Source organism: Sprattus sprattus, assembly GCF_963457725.1.
Source record: "Sprattus sprattus genome assembly, chromosome: 17".
NCBI classification, from domain to species: domain Eukaryota; kingdom Metazoa; phylum Chordata; class Actinopteri; order Clupeiformes; family Clupeidae; genus Sprattus; species Sprattus sprattus.
Window position 1 is genome coordinate 20,409,300 of NC_137915.1, and position 14,021 is coordinate 20,423,320.

The 14,021-nt window shown below is 39.3% G+C and overlaps 2 protein-coding genes across 2 annotated transcripts; both read right to left on the bottom strand.

Moving 5' to 3' along the window:
- Positions 1 to 940: 940 nt before the first annotated feature.
- bmi1a (bmi1 polycomb ring finger oncogene 1a) lies at positions 941 to 7,514 on the bottom strand. Its single transcript, XM_080854961.1, has 10 exons — positions 7,283 to 7,514; positions 4,233 to 4,372; positions 4,043 to 4,139; positions 3,638 to 3,693; positions 3,506 to 3,556; positions 3,208 to 3,313; positions 2,882 to 2,927; positions 2,579 to 2,677; positions 2,353 to 2,433; positions 941 to 2,131 (listed from the first exon to the last, which is right to left on the bottom strand). The coding sequence occupies exons 2-10, from the start codon at positions 4,342 to 4,344 to the stop codon at positions 1,736 to 1,738; spliced, it is 1,044 nt and encodes a 347-aa protein (XP_080711087.1). The 5' UTR covers positions 4,345 to 4,372; positions 7,283 to 7,514; the 3' UTR covers positions 941 to 1,735.
- An 828-nt stretch (positions 7,515 to 8,342) lies between these two features.
- commd3 (COMM domain containing 3) lies at positions 8,343 to 11,160 on the bottom strand. The gene is made up of 8 exons (XM_080855336.1): positions 11,007 to 11,160; positions 10,342 to 10,453; positions 10,190 to 10,253; positions 10,052 to 10,086; positions 9,682 to 9,742; positions 9,536 to 9,592; positions 9,394 to 9,456; positions 8,343 to 8,609 (listed from the first exon to the last, which is right to left on the bottom strand). The coding sequence occupies exons 1-8, from the start codon at positions 11,140 to 11,142 to the stop codon at positions 8,550 to 8,552; spliced, it is 588 nt and encodes a 195-aa protein (XP_080711462.1). The 5' UTR covers positions 11,143 to 11,160; the 3' UTR covers positions 8,343 to 8,549.
- Positions 11,161 to 14,021: the final 2,861 nt, after the last annotated feature.

Genomic DNA, 14,021 nt, shown 5'->3' on the forward strand with positions numbered 1-14,021 from the left:
TAAATTGTAAACGAGCCATTAACACAAACTATAGGCTACAACACGAGAACGAGCCAAGCCTGCTAAATGTCATCATAGACGGATGTCGGTATACTGAGTGCTGTATTTGTCTTTGTGCCCTCAAGAAGATCAGTTGCCCTTTGAAATAAGTGACAATATGTTATGTAAGTTTATTAAAGTGTAGTTTAAAAGTCTAACTTCAAGCCTTAACAGTTTGACAGTGAGAATATTGACAAACGATTGAGCGTAATCTTCTACAAGTGACTCAAATGAATTAAGTTGACATTTTACCGCTAAGTCTTTAAGAATGGCGGTCTCATAATAAATGGCAATAATTACACTACGCGTTGTGTTTATCACACATAAGTCCCACACGCAGCAAATAACTGTTTTGTAAATGCGTTTCTGACAAGTGAAATCATCAATTACTCGATTATGCTCACTCATGTCGTCTTCACTGCACACACTTTGTCAGGTGATTCAAAGTTCAGTTTTAGGGAGAATGGTTGAATATACACTATGGGAAAATACAGATATGGATCTCATCAGCTTTGACGTTTTCCTGCGTGCAGAAAGCTTGTCTCTACTTAAGGTCATTATGACCATTACACTTTCAAAAACGCAATGCATTCTAGCTATGCGCTCTAGATGTATTTCAGCCGCGCAACGTCAATGACTAAAGGAAATTAATTACCATCCATTAGTAAATGGTTAATGATTAGTAAAGGAACGCATACCTTGTCAAAGCGTAAAATGTTTTATTTAGATGTTTTCATACTGTGCAAGTCACAATACAACAATTGTCCTTACGATTGACACATTGATACAAATATGCTGAACACTGAAGACATCAAAACAGCCCATGGAGGATGATATCCGAGCTTCATAGCGGCTTAGTCCTCTGCTGCACACGCCCCAAACTTTGAACATTACATGTCAATGCTTATTAAATATGCATATAACTATATACATGGTTGTAGAGGTTGACCTCTTTGAAATTTAACTTCCCGTCTTTATATTTTAGACTTGAGATATGTTGTCCTGCTGAAGAACAGCTAGCTAATTATAAATGAGCATAAACTTTTTCATTGTCCAAAATCCCAACAAGATAAAGGCTCTTTTTCAATATCTTTTAGAGGGTAGCCCCAACCAGAACATACTTTTGTCAACTTAAAAACGTCGTCAAGCATCAGTGGCATTTTGACACTGTTTTAAAAAAAATGCAGGCTAAATAAATCAGGAATGTTTTAAATAGGAAACCTAAACTCAAATGCAGCCTAGTCTAAGTGTCTCATGCTTCTTATTAAAAATGGACATTGAAAAACACACTCAGTACAGGCAAGTAACATTTTGATTTCAGCTTTAGGAAAAAAAATCAAGACCATAAAGTAAAAATATATAAAAAGGTTATTCTTCAGTCATTTATGTAAAGAAACTGTTTTCTCATACTTTAAGTTATGAGTACAATCTAAATGAACGCTTGAGTGTAGCCCCGTCATGGGCAAAGTCTGCATCCGCAAGCCGACATTGGGAGAAAAAAAAAGTTCCAGCAACCTTTCAGATGAAATGTCTTGGGCTCAATACGTTGAACATACAAATCTTACATAGTCATATACAAATGACAACAATGAAAAATAAAAAATGTCTACAATGGAACTACGGTGGCATGGTGAAGGACTAGGGACCTGGTGTTGGCTGGGCAAAGTTGGTGTCAGGGGAAAGTTCATGTATGCAATCATCCTGATGTCGTGGAGGAGCCATTGAGGGACCCTTTTCGCACTTTGTTTCCAAAGGAATACTGTCGGATGGGGGGGCAGGCTTGGGACGAACCGTTGACGTTGTTGGAGATGTGAGGGAAGGGAGCGTGTGCAGGCTGTACGGGTGGAGTGGGCACGCTGGACCCAGGACCAGGGCTTGGGTTGGGGATGGCAATTGCGGTTGGACTTGTGTTGGGACTCGGGCTAGGTAGAGGCGAGGAGGTGGAGGGAGCGCCTGCGGTTGGACTGCTGGCTTTGTCGCTGGCCGAGTCACTCTCAGATTGAACAGCGCAGTTGGGCCCTTCCGGAGGGTGGCTAATCTTCATCTTCTTGCAGTTGGGTCGAACTCTGTACTTCAGTGGCAGAGGCCCATTCTTAAGGACAGTGGAGAATTTGTTCAGAAAATCTTATATACATACATAACACAGCTTGGTAACTACACAGTTATTAAAAGGCAACTTTGAAAAGACTTTATTTTGTCAGTGCCATTTCATTTAAAACAAACCAAATGATATGGTCTTACACTATTACGTTTATCACGTAAAGCACAGGGTAAATATAACAACACATTTTCTGACTAAAAAAATCCTCTTACCCTCCTCCAAGTATAGATGTAAGCAATGTCCATTAATGTGTAGTAATCTTTTAGTGGCTCGTCTTCATACATTACTTCAACCTACATCGAGGCAGAAAATAATGTATTAAAAAGTTGCTTGACATTCAATTAAGCACAGATAAAAACAGCTTGTTCAATAGTAAAAGAATAGTACGTTTTTCCATTCATTGTTTTCCCCTTCTCCCCTCCATGATATATCTCTCACCTGAAAAGTACATGGTATGTCCATCTTACTTCTGAGAAACTTCCTCAGATGCATAACTGTCATTGCTGCTGGGCACTGCAAATATCTCTTATTATTCCCCTGTGCAAAGAAGAACTTCCACTCAATACAAAAACTCTTCTACGAAAGATTTAAGTGTAAAGCAAAGATTGTAGAAATGTAAAGGTTTGATAAAGTGCCTTTGCAGGTTTACATAACAAAAAACTATTTCATAGTGATGAAACATGTCAGTTTCAGAAATAACATTAACTTTGTAAATGTTCTAGACACATTTGAACTCCATACCTCCTCTTTAGATCCTTTATCCTCAACAACATCCTGTATTTTGGCCCTGCAACATCCACAAAGATCAACGTATATTAACATTTTACACAATTTACAAGTGTTTGTGCCTGATTTTGTGCAGATTCCATTTTTTGTAACTTGAAAAATATTTGAATGAAGGGCGGTTAAACAGTAAACAGCCAAGACACAGAACAAAAGGTGTCCAACACCTTGACAATTTCAATTCTAGCTCTATCAATTTGATGGAAAGCATTAGATCTTGTGAACTAACAGACGGAACATTGTCATAGCAACACACATAACAGTGTACATACACCAACACATACTTGGGATTGAAGAACTCAATAGAGAGACTAATGATCTCGTCATCAGTGATTATTCTCTTGTCTTCATCAGCAACTTCTCCACGATCTTCATTTGACCCATTGGTAGCTTTTTAAAACAGAAAAAGGTTTAGACGTTAAGCCCTGTTTTAGAAAGACGGTGAGTTTCCCTACAAAAAGCCATCTGCAAGTAATGTGACCAGCATGAGATAAAAAGGTGTTTTCCAACTAGGACCGCAAACAGAGAACAATGTGGCATATGTTGTTTTGCTTATTCATTTACTCTTATTGTGGGATTTACCATCTACTGAGGGATGTGCAGCATAGAAATCTCTCCTTCGTTTCATTTCATCTGCAAAAAGGGCATAGGATCAGACTCACAAACACAACTAATGTTAGAGCTAGAGAAAAAAAAACGTTATGATTGTATTACTTTTGAAGAGGCCCGGCACCAACTTGTACACTATGTCTTGCAGTGTTTTGTCAGACCTAGACCAAAACAGAATCACTTTAAATTAGTTTCGAGTTAGAATTGCCAGGTTCATCACCATGTTTCTAACAGTTTGCTGAAAAACAAGCACACAGAACTAGGTCCATATCTGTTTGTTACTAAGAGGGTTTATTTTTTTTGTCTCATCACTGGAGTGTACCATACTGTAACAAGGTTCAGTGACAACTGAAAAACACCATTCCTCACCACAGCAAGACAAACAAACAGGCATAACACATAATGACCCACCAACAGATTGACACAGACAAATTAAAAAGAAAGCAAAGGAAAAATCGGCAATCTGTGTGAGTCCAGCTACTGCTGTATATGAGAACATACTTCACCTACCGAATATTCAGAAGAGGCTTTGTTTTATGGACCTGGACATCGCATATTGGACAGTACTTGCTGGTTTCCAGGTAACGAACAATGCACATTTTACAGACTGTGTATAATGAAAACAAAAACATCAATTTAACCTGGTTTCAACCACATGTTACACAACAGTGAATTATGAGCTGATCAACCGGTTACTTACATGAATGCAAGCATTCAATGATGGTTGTAGCATCTATGAAATATCCACCACACAGCACACACATCAAATGAGGGTTAAGCTCTGTAATCTTGATTCTTGTAGTCCGATGCATATTGGCATAGCCTTACAAAATATCCTGGCTGAAAGAAAAAAAAGGAATAGGCATAGGCTGTGAACCAGGCTGGAAACTAGACAAATGGATATTTAGTAATGGGACATGCTAACCATGTCTGTTTGAAAGACTGTTACTGTCACTGCTCAGACACACTTCTGAAACCTTAACACCAGGAGTGCAAATGTAAGAAATAAAGGAGAGCTGGGTGTTTTTTACGGTTTTGTAGGGCCAAGTTACATTTCTTGTTAACCAATCATATCACTGCCCTGGTTAAACATTAGATTATACCGCAATGTCTTATCATCCGTTTAATACAGTCCTACGTTAGCTCTAATGATTGACGCACTGATTGCAATCTTCGTAGTAGCATGGACCTTACACGCACGGAGACGAAGAGGCACTGACAAGAATGGAAGCAAGCCACCGGTGAAAACAATGTTCAGCCAATGAAAGGTGTTCTACAGGTCCGTCTGTGAGGGCTACCTTAATCCCGTTGGTAAAAAATAGAAACACGTGGAAATCCTTACAGTTTCTATAGCAACTTGGACTGTACGGTTTGGCGTGATGACAAGGACAGTATATTAAGGCGCTCAAAAAAGCATACAAGAGGCGACTAAATGGGGGAACTGAAATTGGGATTTGATGATGCGACATCGTATGACACCGCGTGTGAAGTAAATAATTTAAGAAACGTCTTGGATTTTCGTGACAGAATGGGACAGTTAGGCCTATCAAAAAAACTACTCCTCAACTGTTCATCATTATTCCGTGTTTTTCGTTCCTTGTACCACTCCCAAAGCCTCGCGGTTAGATAGTGACAGACCTGGAACACAATGCACTCCATGACATGTCAGACATGGCTATATCATCTTCAAATGGATCTCATTTGTGAAGTGGGCGATACTGATGATTCGTCCATCCCCGCTGTAGTACATTGCATAGCTGGGTTGCATCACAGCGTGAAATGAGTGAGTAGCCATGAATACGTCGTTCAACTGCCGTTTGGGCTGCTCATGCAACAACTGGAATGCTGAGCAGGTGTTAAGCGGTTTCCTCCTCACATTAAACTCAATACTATTTTTCAAAACACGGAGATACTTTAGACCTCCATCAAACACTGCAGCCTACATAAGCTCAGTTTTCCTTCAGTCAACAGCTTTCATGCAGATAGAAATGGCAGCTTAGTGCTTCTCATGCTCCAGTTAAATGTGAGATGTCATTCTGCAGGACACTGTTGACATGAGAAAGACGGGTTGCGAGATATTCAAACACCAAATGAGAAGACGTCTGCATGAGCTGTGTGTCGTCGTTACTTTGACCAGTGCCCAGTACGTTTACAAAGGTGTTAACCAGTCAAGCGCAAATGACAATTATTTCCATTTCATGCAGACATGTCGAAGAACCATGTAATTTACTGGATATATAACCTACGATAGCCTAACAGCCTTCTGCACAACATGACTCGAGAAGGGTTACAACAGTTTTAGTTATACCGTCATTATTGTAAACGCATAGCAAAGAGATTTTAAGTTAAAGTAAACCTGTGATAACGACACGGTGTTTTTCACTACAACTTTTAGGTTAAGCTCACGTCAATCAACCTGTTTTCATGGACAAATGCAATCACGCGTTCAGTTTAGCAAAAATAACCTTGAGATGTATAATAGCCTATTTGGGTTACTTGTCAATAGCTTCTCGTCTTGGCCTCAAACATGCAGGGCATGTTAAATGTCAGCCACCAATACCGTAGGCTACGAGCCTACTTCGTGTTTGCCGTAGCCCATTCCTTGCACACATGCAGGCGCTTCATTCAGATGAGCTAAAGGCCCCTTTAATCGCATGTTTCGCCAATAACATCCAGCAATATAAAACTTCAGGCTACTTAGAAGTCAGTAATTGCTTATCAAACCAAACCTGATTAAGCAATAGCCTATTGAAGGTATCTGAGAAGCAAGTCAAAGGCAAACGCTTCAGGATTTTTACAGTAGACTAACAAAACCAACAAAAAGCAATTTACGCTTGAGACTTTCTACCCATGAACCACAACGCGGACCTTCACCCTAGAAAAACTGTCCTTCACTTTGAATAGCTGGCGCTACCTCATTCTGGGAACATATTGAAATTTGTAGCCTATAGAAAAATCGGAACTGGATGTTGATGTCTGAAACATGAATGCCTAATAAATTCCAGTGCGCATTTGTGGCATAAACCATTGAAAAGACATTTTCCACACATTGTTCAAGGAGCAGACACCCAACACAGACAAGTTAATCATCATGGTTCTATTTTTACACCATAGGAGGGTGAAAAGTAAGACGCATCTTTGAAATGTTGTGGGTACTGTTTTCCAGGATTTATTAATTTTCTATTATCAGCCATTTAAAAAGTCACCTGGTCTGAAACATGTAAAGATGTCCGTTCTACACACGGTCGACAGACGATGAACTTAAGTTAATAAAATCCTCTTGCGAGAACATCTGTCAAAGACAACGACTTCCAACACTTCAAAAGACTCCAAAGATTGTATTTCTATAAAATCGAGCAATAATGCAATACTATATTGACTGGGATATCCTACAGAAGGTTGGTACCTAGAACATCTGACCAGTCTCGATCATAATTTGCTGGGACCTTCAGGTTCCATTGACAACATAAGTACGCAAACAAACGCCAAACTGCGCACATCAAGAAAAAATTAATCGATAAATGCAGAAGTTACTAACTCTATTATCTGTGTACTTCAATATTGGAGAATGCGCGAGAACAGAACAAACATTTGAAACGGCACCGAGATAAACACTCTTAGCTGCGCGATCGCCAGACAGTGCCTCGCATCCAGCACACGTAGCAGTTTAACGTATATAAAACGGCAAAATTAGTAAATATAAGAACAGAAAATCTTCGTTGGTAAGATTACATAACGAATAATACATACCAGTTAGCTGTGGTGTGGGTCGTAAGAACTGAAGGTATTCAGACAATGAAAGTTAGAAGTCGATCAGCAGAAAATGAATGCGAGCCAAGCGGCCATCTTGAAAAGAGCTGCAGACGCTGTCAATTGCAATAAGGGTAAGCCAGACCGGAGCTCATTTTCGTAAAGAAAAATCCTCTCTTTCCACCCAGACTGCACTTGGTGATAGTGGATTGTCTAGAGCAGCGAATGATAACGTCCTTTCTTTGGCCGAACAAGCATGGAAGCGTACGTTCCGAGAGAGCTTCGGTCTGAAATTGCCCGTTTGAAAAATGCTGCGCTGATGGCTCAGTGGAAACTGACACCGTCCCCAAAATGGCTTGTAGTTCGACCGCCCCGCGCGTCACGTGGTCTTTTCCTTAAGGGTGGCCTGGGAATATGTGTCGGTGTAATAGTGTGTATGTGCATGTTTTACAAATTATTTATAACCTACTCAAAATGTATTTTTTTTACACAAGAAAAGTGATGTAAGGATTGAAACCTCAAGCTTTAAGTAATGATTACGCTTTCATAAATAATTATGTTCTACAAAATGCATTTGATTTCCCTTTCTTTGGAAAGAGCAAATGTATATCGGATGTAAGATTCTGTAAAAATGTATGATATTTACATTAATTAGACTGGTAAATTCTCGTTGAAAGACCAAAGAGTATTGCAGTGTCAAGAAACAGATGTCTATGGCATGCGTAAGCGATGCCAGGATAGGCTACGTCAGCGGCACAGCTGAGTGCATGAAATCGACTGATATGCTCTTTATGAAGGTCTTTACTATGAGTATTTACATCGCTCTGCTAGTATTTCAAAAAGGCTTAAATGTTGGTCAACATAGTCCAGAGCTGGTGCACGAACATTCTAGTGCCCCGCTGGTGGTCTCCTGCCAAACACTTAAGTGTATGTAAGATACGGGCCCAGTGCCAATTGATCAGTAGCCTATAATTTCAATTAAACGGAAATGGTCCATCAACCTATGCGCAGCTTAACCAGTCGAATACATGAGTTCACAATAACCACAGACAAATGAAGCTGGAAGTCCAAGAAAAGATTTAATAGCGAAATATGCAATGGATGGTTAAAAAAACAAAGGCTAGGCTATTAATCAATGGTTGGATATAAATGAACCGAGACCTTGTCAATACAGGACCTGTCCGTCTCCGTTGATGTGAAAGAAGGAATAGAAAACCTGCATCCTCTCAATCTTAAATTTCTGAAGTCTTTCCAAGACTTATAGACCTCATGATTGTGTAGCTTTTTCCAAACTTTTTGCAGCGTCCTTCATCTTCCCCACCAAATCCTGGAAGGACATTTCAACAATTGATTTATTTGTAATGGTAAGGACTCGTCATACTCTTCTTTTAGAAACTGTGGACACGTCATCTTGCATAATCATTAACAATTTTGGTTACGTGTGACATACCGGCAACGCGATGTGTAGCATCAAAATCGTCAAGCAATATGATCAAGAATTAAGGCTTTTATCGACCGTTAAGTCAGCAGGGAGTTCGTGTCAATACATCGTTTCGTTTTAACCGTATACCTTTAAGTGAACCCCTCTCCGCACAGGTACCACAAGACATTTAGTGAGGGGATACCATGAAACATATATATGCAGGAATAAATTACACAAGTACTGACTAATGAAACAACATGTTAAGCTATCAAAATTGAAGCATTAATGACTCTCCACATCTCGTGGTGTAACTGCCCATTGACAAAAAATGTCTGATAGCCTCCCTAGTTGTCTTTTAGTCTATATGCATATTGTAGTCTGACACATCTTTGCAGAAAGTCAACCATCATCAATAATTTAGATCTTCAGTCAGCATAATTAGTTATTGTTGCCTATTTGGTCTTAAATTTGGTGGTACATTTGCCAGGCTTTAAATGACATCTGGACAACAAATGATAGGCAATACTAAGACCCAAACCTTTTACTAACACACCATCCCATCTCAGAAAACAGTGAAAGTGAAAAGCTTTGCCTAGGAAGCACTTTGTTTAAAACACAGCTTTAAACTCTTTTTTATTTTATTTAGGAGGGATCAATACTTTGTTGTGTAACCAAATGAAAGAAGTACCTGAAGTTGTTCCATTGTACAATTAAAATTCACTTCTTTCCAGGCTGCTCCACTGTCATCATTCTGTAGAAAATAAAACACCTTATTTAGGGACTGACTTATGGGTAAGTCTGTTAACGGACATGCACTGATACATACATACCTCCACATGAAAAGAGATCAAATAGGATGGCTGGTTCACCTTGTGAACATGACTATTCTGAAATGGAGAACAATATGTTTAATTCAAAAATTCCTACTTAGGCGATTAGACAGGTAACAGAGATCAGTTAACAGGGGCTGAGGTACCTTCATACAATAGTCTAGTCGCCACAAGACATCTGTTATGTGGGGTGGACTTCCACCAATACTGGAAAACACGTACAAATTGAATTAACAACTGAATTCGAAAAGCAAAACTAGTTAACAGGATAGAGAAAAACAATTCATATTATTTGCCTCTTCCAGCAGTCACTGCTTTAAAAGTCTTCGATATGTGGAAAAAATACACCACTTAACTAACATGGACAACAAAGGATACAATTTTGAAGGCGCCCTTAACATAGCTGAATTCTGCACCATATAATTCGTATTATTAACAGATGTCGACCAAATCTAAGACCAAGCCCCGAGTAAGTAAAATGACAGCTGTCTATTATGAGTAGGCTACGTAACTTGCCTTTCCAACAGGTATTCAAGACTCCTTTTATGGTTCTACAAGGATAAGAAAAACAGGTCAGAAAAATATTTTCCTACTAAACATATAATTAGTCATGCTGTATGAAAAATACATTTAGCCTCAAAGACAATCCATCACCTGGTATGAACTGTAAAACACGTCTATCCTCTCAGCATCAAATGACACATCCTCTAGGCACGAGCTGTAGCAGCAACGCAAAAAGAACTTTCAAGTTAAATTCTCCACATCCAAGATAAAGAACGTATCTTAAAACTAACGGCGTAGCCTACCTTATTGTAGATTTGTCAGCATTTTGCTTCACTCCTTCAAGTATGAAAGTTGTAGTGGCAACATGGGAATGCTTCAGTATACTTAGATCAATCTGTTTCAATTGTGGGTGATCTGCAAAGAAAATTAAATAGCACCATTTACGTCCCTTCTTTTCACGTATATAAATGGTAACGTACAAAGCATCCTAAGTCGGAACTAAGCCTGATGTGTCAGTGAGTGAATGGGAAGGTGACCGAGCCTACCACAACGAGTCTATAGCTACAGCATTCAGTAGGCTACCATCTAGCAGCTGCCATGGTGCTTGATTAAAGTTCAGACCTTCGGACAAGATGAGCTCATTTAAACATTTATTTTCTGTTTTGGGCCTGGTTCAGCTTAGTTTAGCGCTTAAGCACGCCAATACAGAACTCTAGAGGGTGGAAACCCAGTAAGCTAGCACATACAATTAGCATTAATGCTAGGACATCAGTAGCCTACTAACGTTGATTGCAGCCTGCACAGCTGTCTTTGAAAACCTGATTTGTGCATATTGCAGCACCTTCACCATACCGAACGTTCGGTACCCGCAACACTGTCACAACAACAGACGTTGGCTACATTAAAGCTAGCACTTCATGCACCGGAAGTTCCAACGCACAAAGAGGTTTAGTAACAGCTCTCTTACCCAGAACACATTCAGACTGGGAAGAGATAAGACTCCCGAATGTCACTTCAGTAAATGTAGTAAAGGTTTTCAGGTCAAAATGCACCGAATCTGCAAGGTATTGCAGACCTTTCTGCACAGACTCGGACAACTCCATTTTGTGTTTGTAACTCGCAACAGCGAGTCACGTGATTGGATCAGCTGACTCCATGAATGGAATTCATTACATTTTTAAGTTTACAGTCTTGCTCTCTTTTCAATTGGGGTAGCATCAGTCTATATGTTACTAGACATGTAGTACGCAGGCTACTCTCTGAACACTTTTGTTTGCGTTTGTAACCACGCTTCAATGTCAGATATTGTGGATTGGTGAAAGCCTATATCCCGTTCCACTGAATGTTTTTAAAATACAAGAGGATGAAGGCTACTGATTTCGTATTCTGCAGCTACGACTTTCCTTGGATAGTCTAAATGATTGCACCAGGCTTCCATAGGCTATTCGGTTCACTTGGTTGACGTTTTTGCCTGTGCTGCAGGGAGATCGTATAGGCTAATATAAGATGTACATGCTAGGCAATGAGCCCTTGATTCCTAACTTGATTCACTGTCAAGTCATATAGGCTAGGTAATTGATGTCAACTAAGACCAGTCTTCGAAAGGAGAGAGCTATTAATTCGCCTAGATTACCCCATCCTCATCTGATAACCATGGGGCTGCGTAGCGACAGTGCAAGTCCTGCAATACGACCTTAAAACCTTTTCTGGTCTTTCGTAGCCTATTCTAAGCTTTGACCCGAGACAGAGACATAAGAGAGACCGACCCTTTTAACGCATAGCCTACCTATGGCGTAGCCTGTTCTGGGACAATATAGAATAGCCTATCTGAATAACCTTTCCCCCTGTAAGGTTAAACTAGATGCGGGGTGATCGGCGTGAGGTGTAAGCTCAGAGAGTGGTTCCGATGCTGAGGACACGATCCAACATTATTTGCCAGCAGCTGTAGGCTACATAATTTATCAAAACGATTAATCAATTGTCTTGTGTTGTGATGTAGGCTATTAGGCTACTGTGCATATGGCCAGTCAATATTTTAGTCTAAAACGTATGGAAATGGTTAGTCCGGTCCTCAAGTAGACTGGCCGCTCATAAATAGGCAACAGATAAAATAAAAGCCGCAACCTAGTTGATTTCATAGACATTATTCAATTGAGCAACAAACGATTGTTATGAGGAATTCAAGATTTTTATATTAATAAGGCTACCCACAACACAATCGTTTATATTAGCCTAATAATACACATTTAACATGAGGTCCGGTGGATATTTCTTCTGTAGTAGGCTATAGCCTACACGGTAGTCTAAGAAACTGCACATAAGATCTAAATATTGTCCTTCTCTATTGAATATATCGACCGTAATTTGTAGTTAGGTGCTGCAAGGTGTCGTCCTCTTTGGGTAGCCTATAAAAGAAGACTGTTATACTGTGAAGAAGACTGTGATACTCCTAAAAGAAAAATAATCAGTTTGGACTATCATCAGGACAGACTACGACTAAAATTCACATTGTTTATAACTTACAAGATATTTACAAATAACTTTAGTTGTGATGGTCCATTTCTCGTACAATAACCAAAATTCTTTGATAATTCGAAACAAAGAAGTGGAATGAAACTAAACTTTATTTCAAACATGGTTTCTTTCTTTCTAGAAATGTTTGCACAAAAATCCTGTTTCTTGTACACACATCCATTAAAGAATATAAGACTTAACATTTTGCATGAAAAAAAAAAACATTTAGGCCTACGTGTTGTATCATGACATCTCTAACTGTGTATGTATACAGAATCGATACAAATGGCATATAAACAGATTTTTACCCAATGGTTATTTTTGTCATCTATAGGGGATATAGTTCAGTTCTTAGTGTAACATATGCCTACGAGTCTGACGTTCATACTTTATCGAGGTTATGACCTGCAACCTTCATCTTAAATAACATTCATTCATCTAAATGTAGCCTAACGTAGGGCAACTTTACTGGCCAGCAAACTCAGTCGTTGTCTCAGCATATCCTCGTTAACAGCTTTTGGTAAACTACCTCCACCTTTGTCAAAGACAATGATGTCGAATTTTGTCTATTCATTTGTTTAGTCTCTCTCAGTTAAAAAGTAAGGATTGTAAGAATAGATTGCACCAACTCACTGCATCATATTTTAAAACTCTAGTAGGCCCATCGGAGAAGGGATGTGGGTCTAGTCAACGTCTGCAAAAAAAATTACCAAATGAAATTCCTTTGAAAGGCATTCATGGTCTGACAGTTAATTTAAAATGAAAAGGATCGTTTGGCAGGAATAAGTAGGCCTATTGCCTACTTCGGGTAACCGGAATTTTGCTACAGTATTCCTGGTAAAGCGGCCATCTTGAGTGATAGTGCAGCAGCGGCCTGCCTTTTCAACAAAATGGATGGGACATTTTAATTTTTTTCTCATTTGAGTTCGACCGGTGTTTCCAAATGAGTTACAACCAAGACATCAAATTCATATCCATCATCCATAAAGGGGCAGAATTGACTGATGCTACTTGATTTTCGGGTAGCCTAGTTCATGTTGTCAAGGACGATATAGGTGACCTTTCAGGTGTTGATGTGAACTTGGCATTCTTGGCACTATGTGCACTTGCTGTGTCAAACTTGTCTCACGTTTAGTCCTAAAATTATATTTTAAAGGTCTACGATTTAATTTACTATATGCACCAACTTAACAGTTAGCTTTCTGCAGAGAAGCGCATAATACACAGCGCTATGCAAATCCAGCCTTCGTATAATCTTTCACTAACTAAGTGTTTTGATTGTCACAATAGTCACAATAAACGGGCTAATAACAGATACGAGAGTAAAGAAAAGGGTTTTGTGGTGGTTAGGTGGCCTACTTTAAAATATAGACAACACTCTACTGAATCTTAAGAGATCTTCATAAAGGTATCAAAAAAACTTCGGGGAATACAACTGAGTTTACCCCGAAGAAGCCTGTATATTGAA

Excerpts from the sequence above, each read along its gene's own strand:
- bmi1a (XM_080854961.1), bottom strand. The coding sequence starts at position 4,344 with ATGCATCGGACTACAAGAATCAAGATTACAGAGCTTAACCCTCATTTG. Across the intron at positions 3,694-4,042 it reads AAGCCTCTTCTGAATATTCG|GTCTGACAAAACACTGCAAG; the intron begins GTAGGTGAAGTA and ends GTTTTGGTCTAG. Across the intron at positions 3,314-3,505 it reads TGCACATCCCTCAGTAGATG|CTACCAATGGGTCAAATGAA; the intron begins GTAAATCCCACA and ends TGTTTTAAAAAG.
- commd3 (XM_080855336.1), bottom strand. The coding sequence starts at position 11,142 with ATGGAGTTGTCCGAGTCTGTGCAGAAAGGTCTGCAATACCTTGCAGAT. Across the intron at positions 10,087-10,189 it reads TGTTTTACAGTTCATACCAG|AACCATAAAAGGAGTCTTGA; the intron begins GTGATGGATTGT and ends TTATCCTTGTAG. Across the intron at positions 9,457-9,535 it reads TGATCTCTTTTCATGTGGAG|AATGATGACAGTGGAGCAGC; the intron begins GTATGTATGTAT and ends TATTTTCTACAG.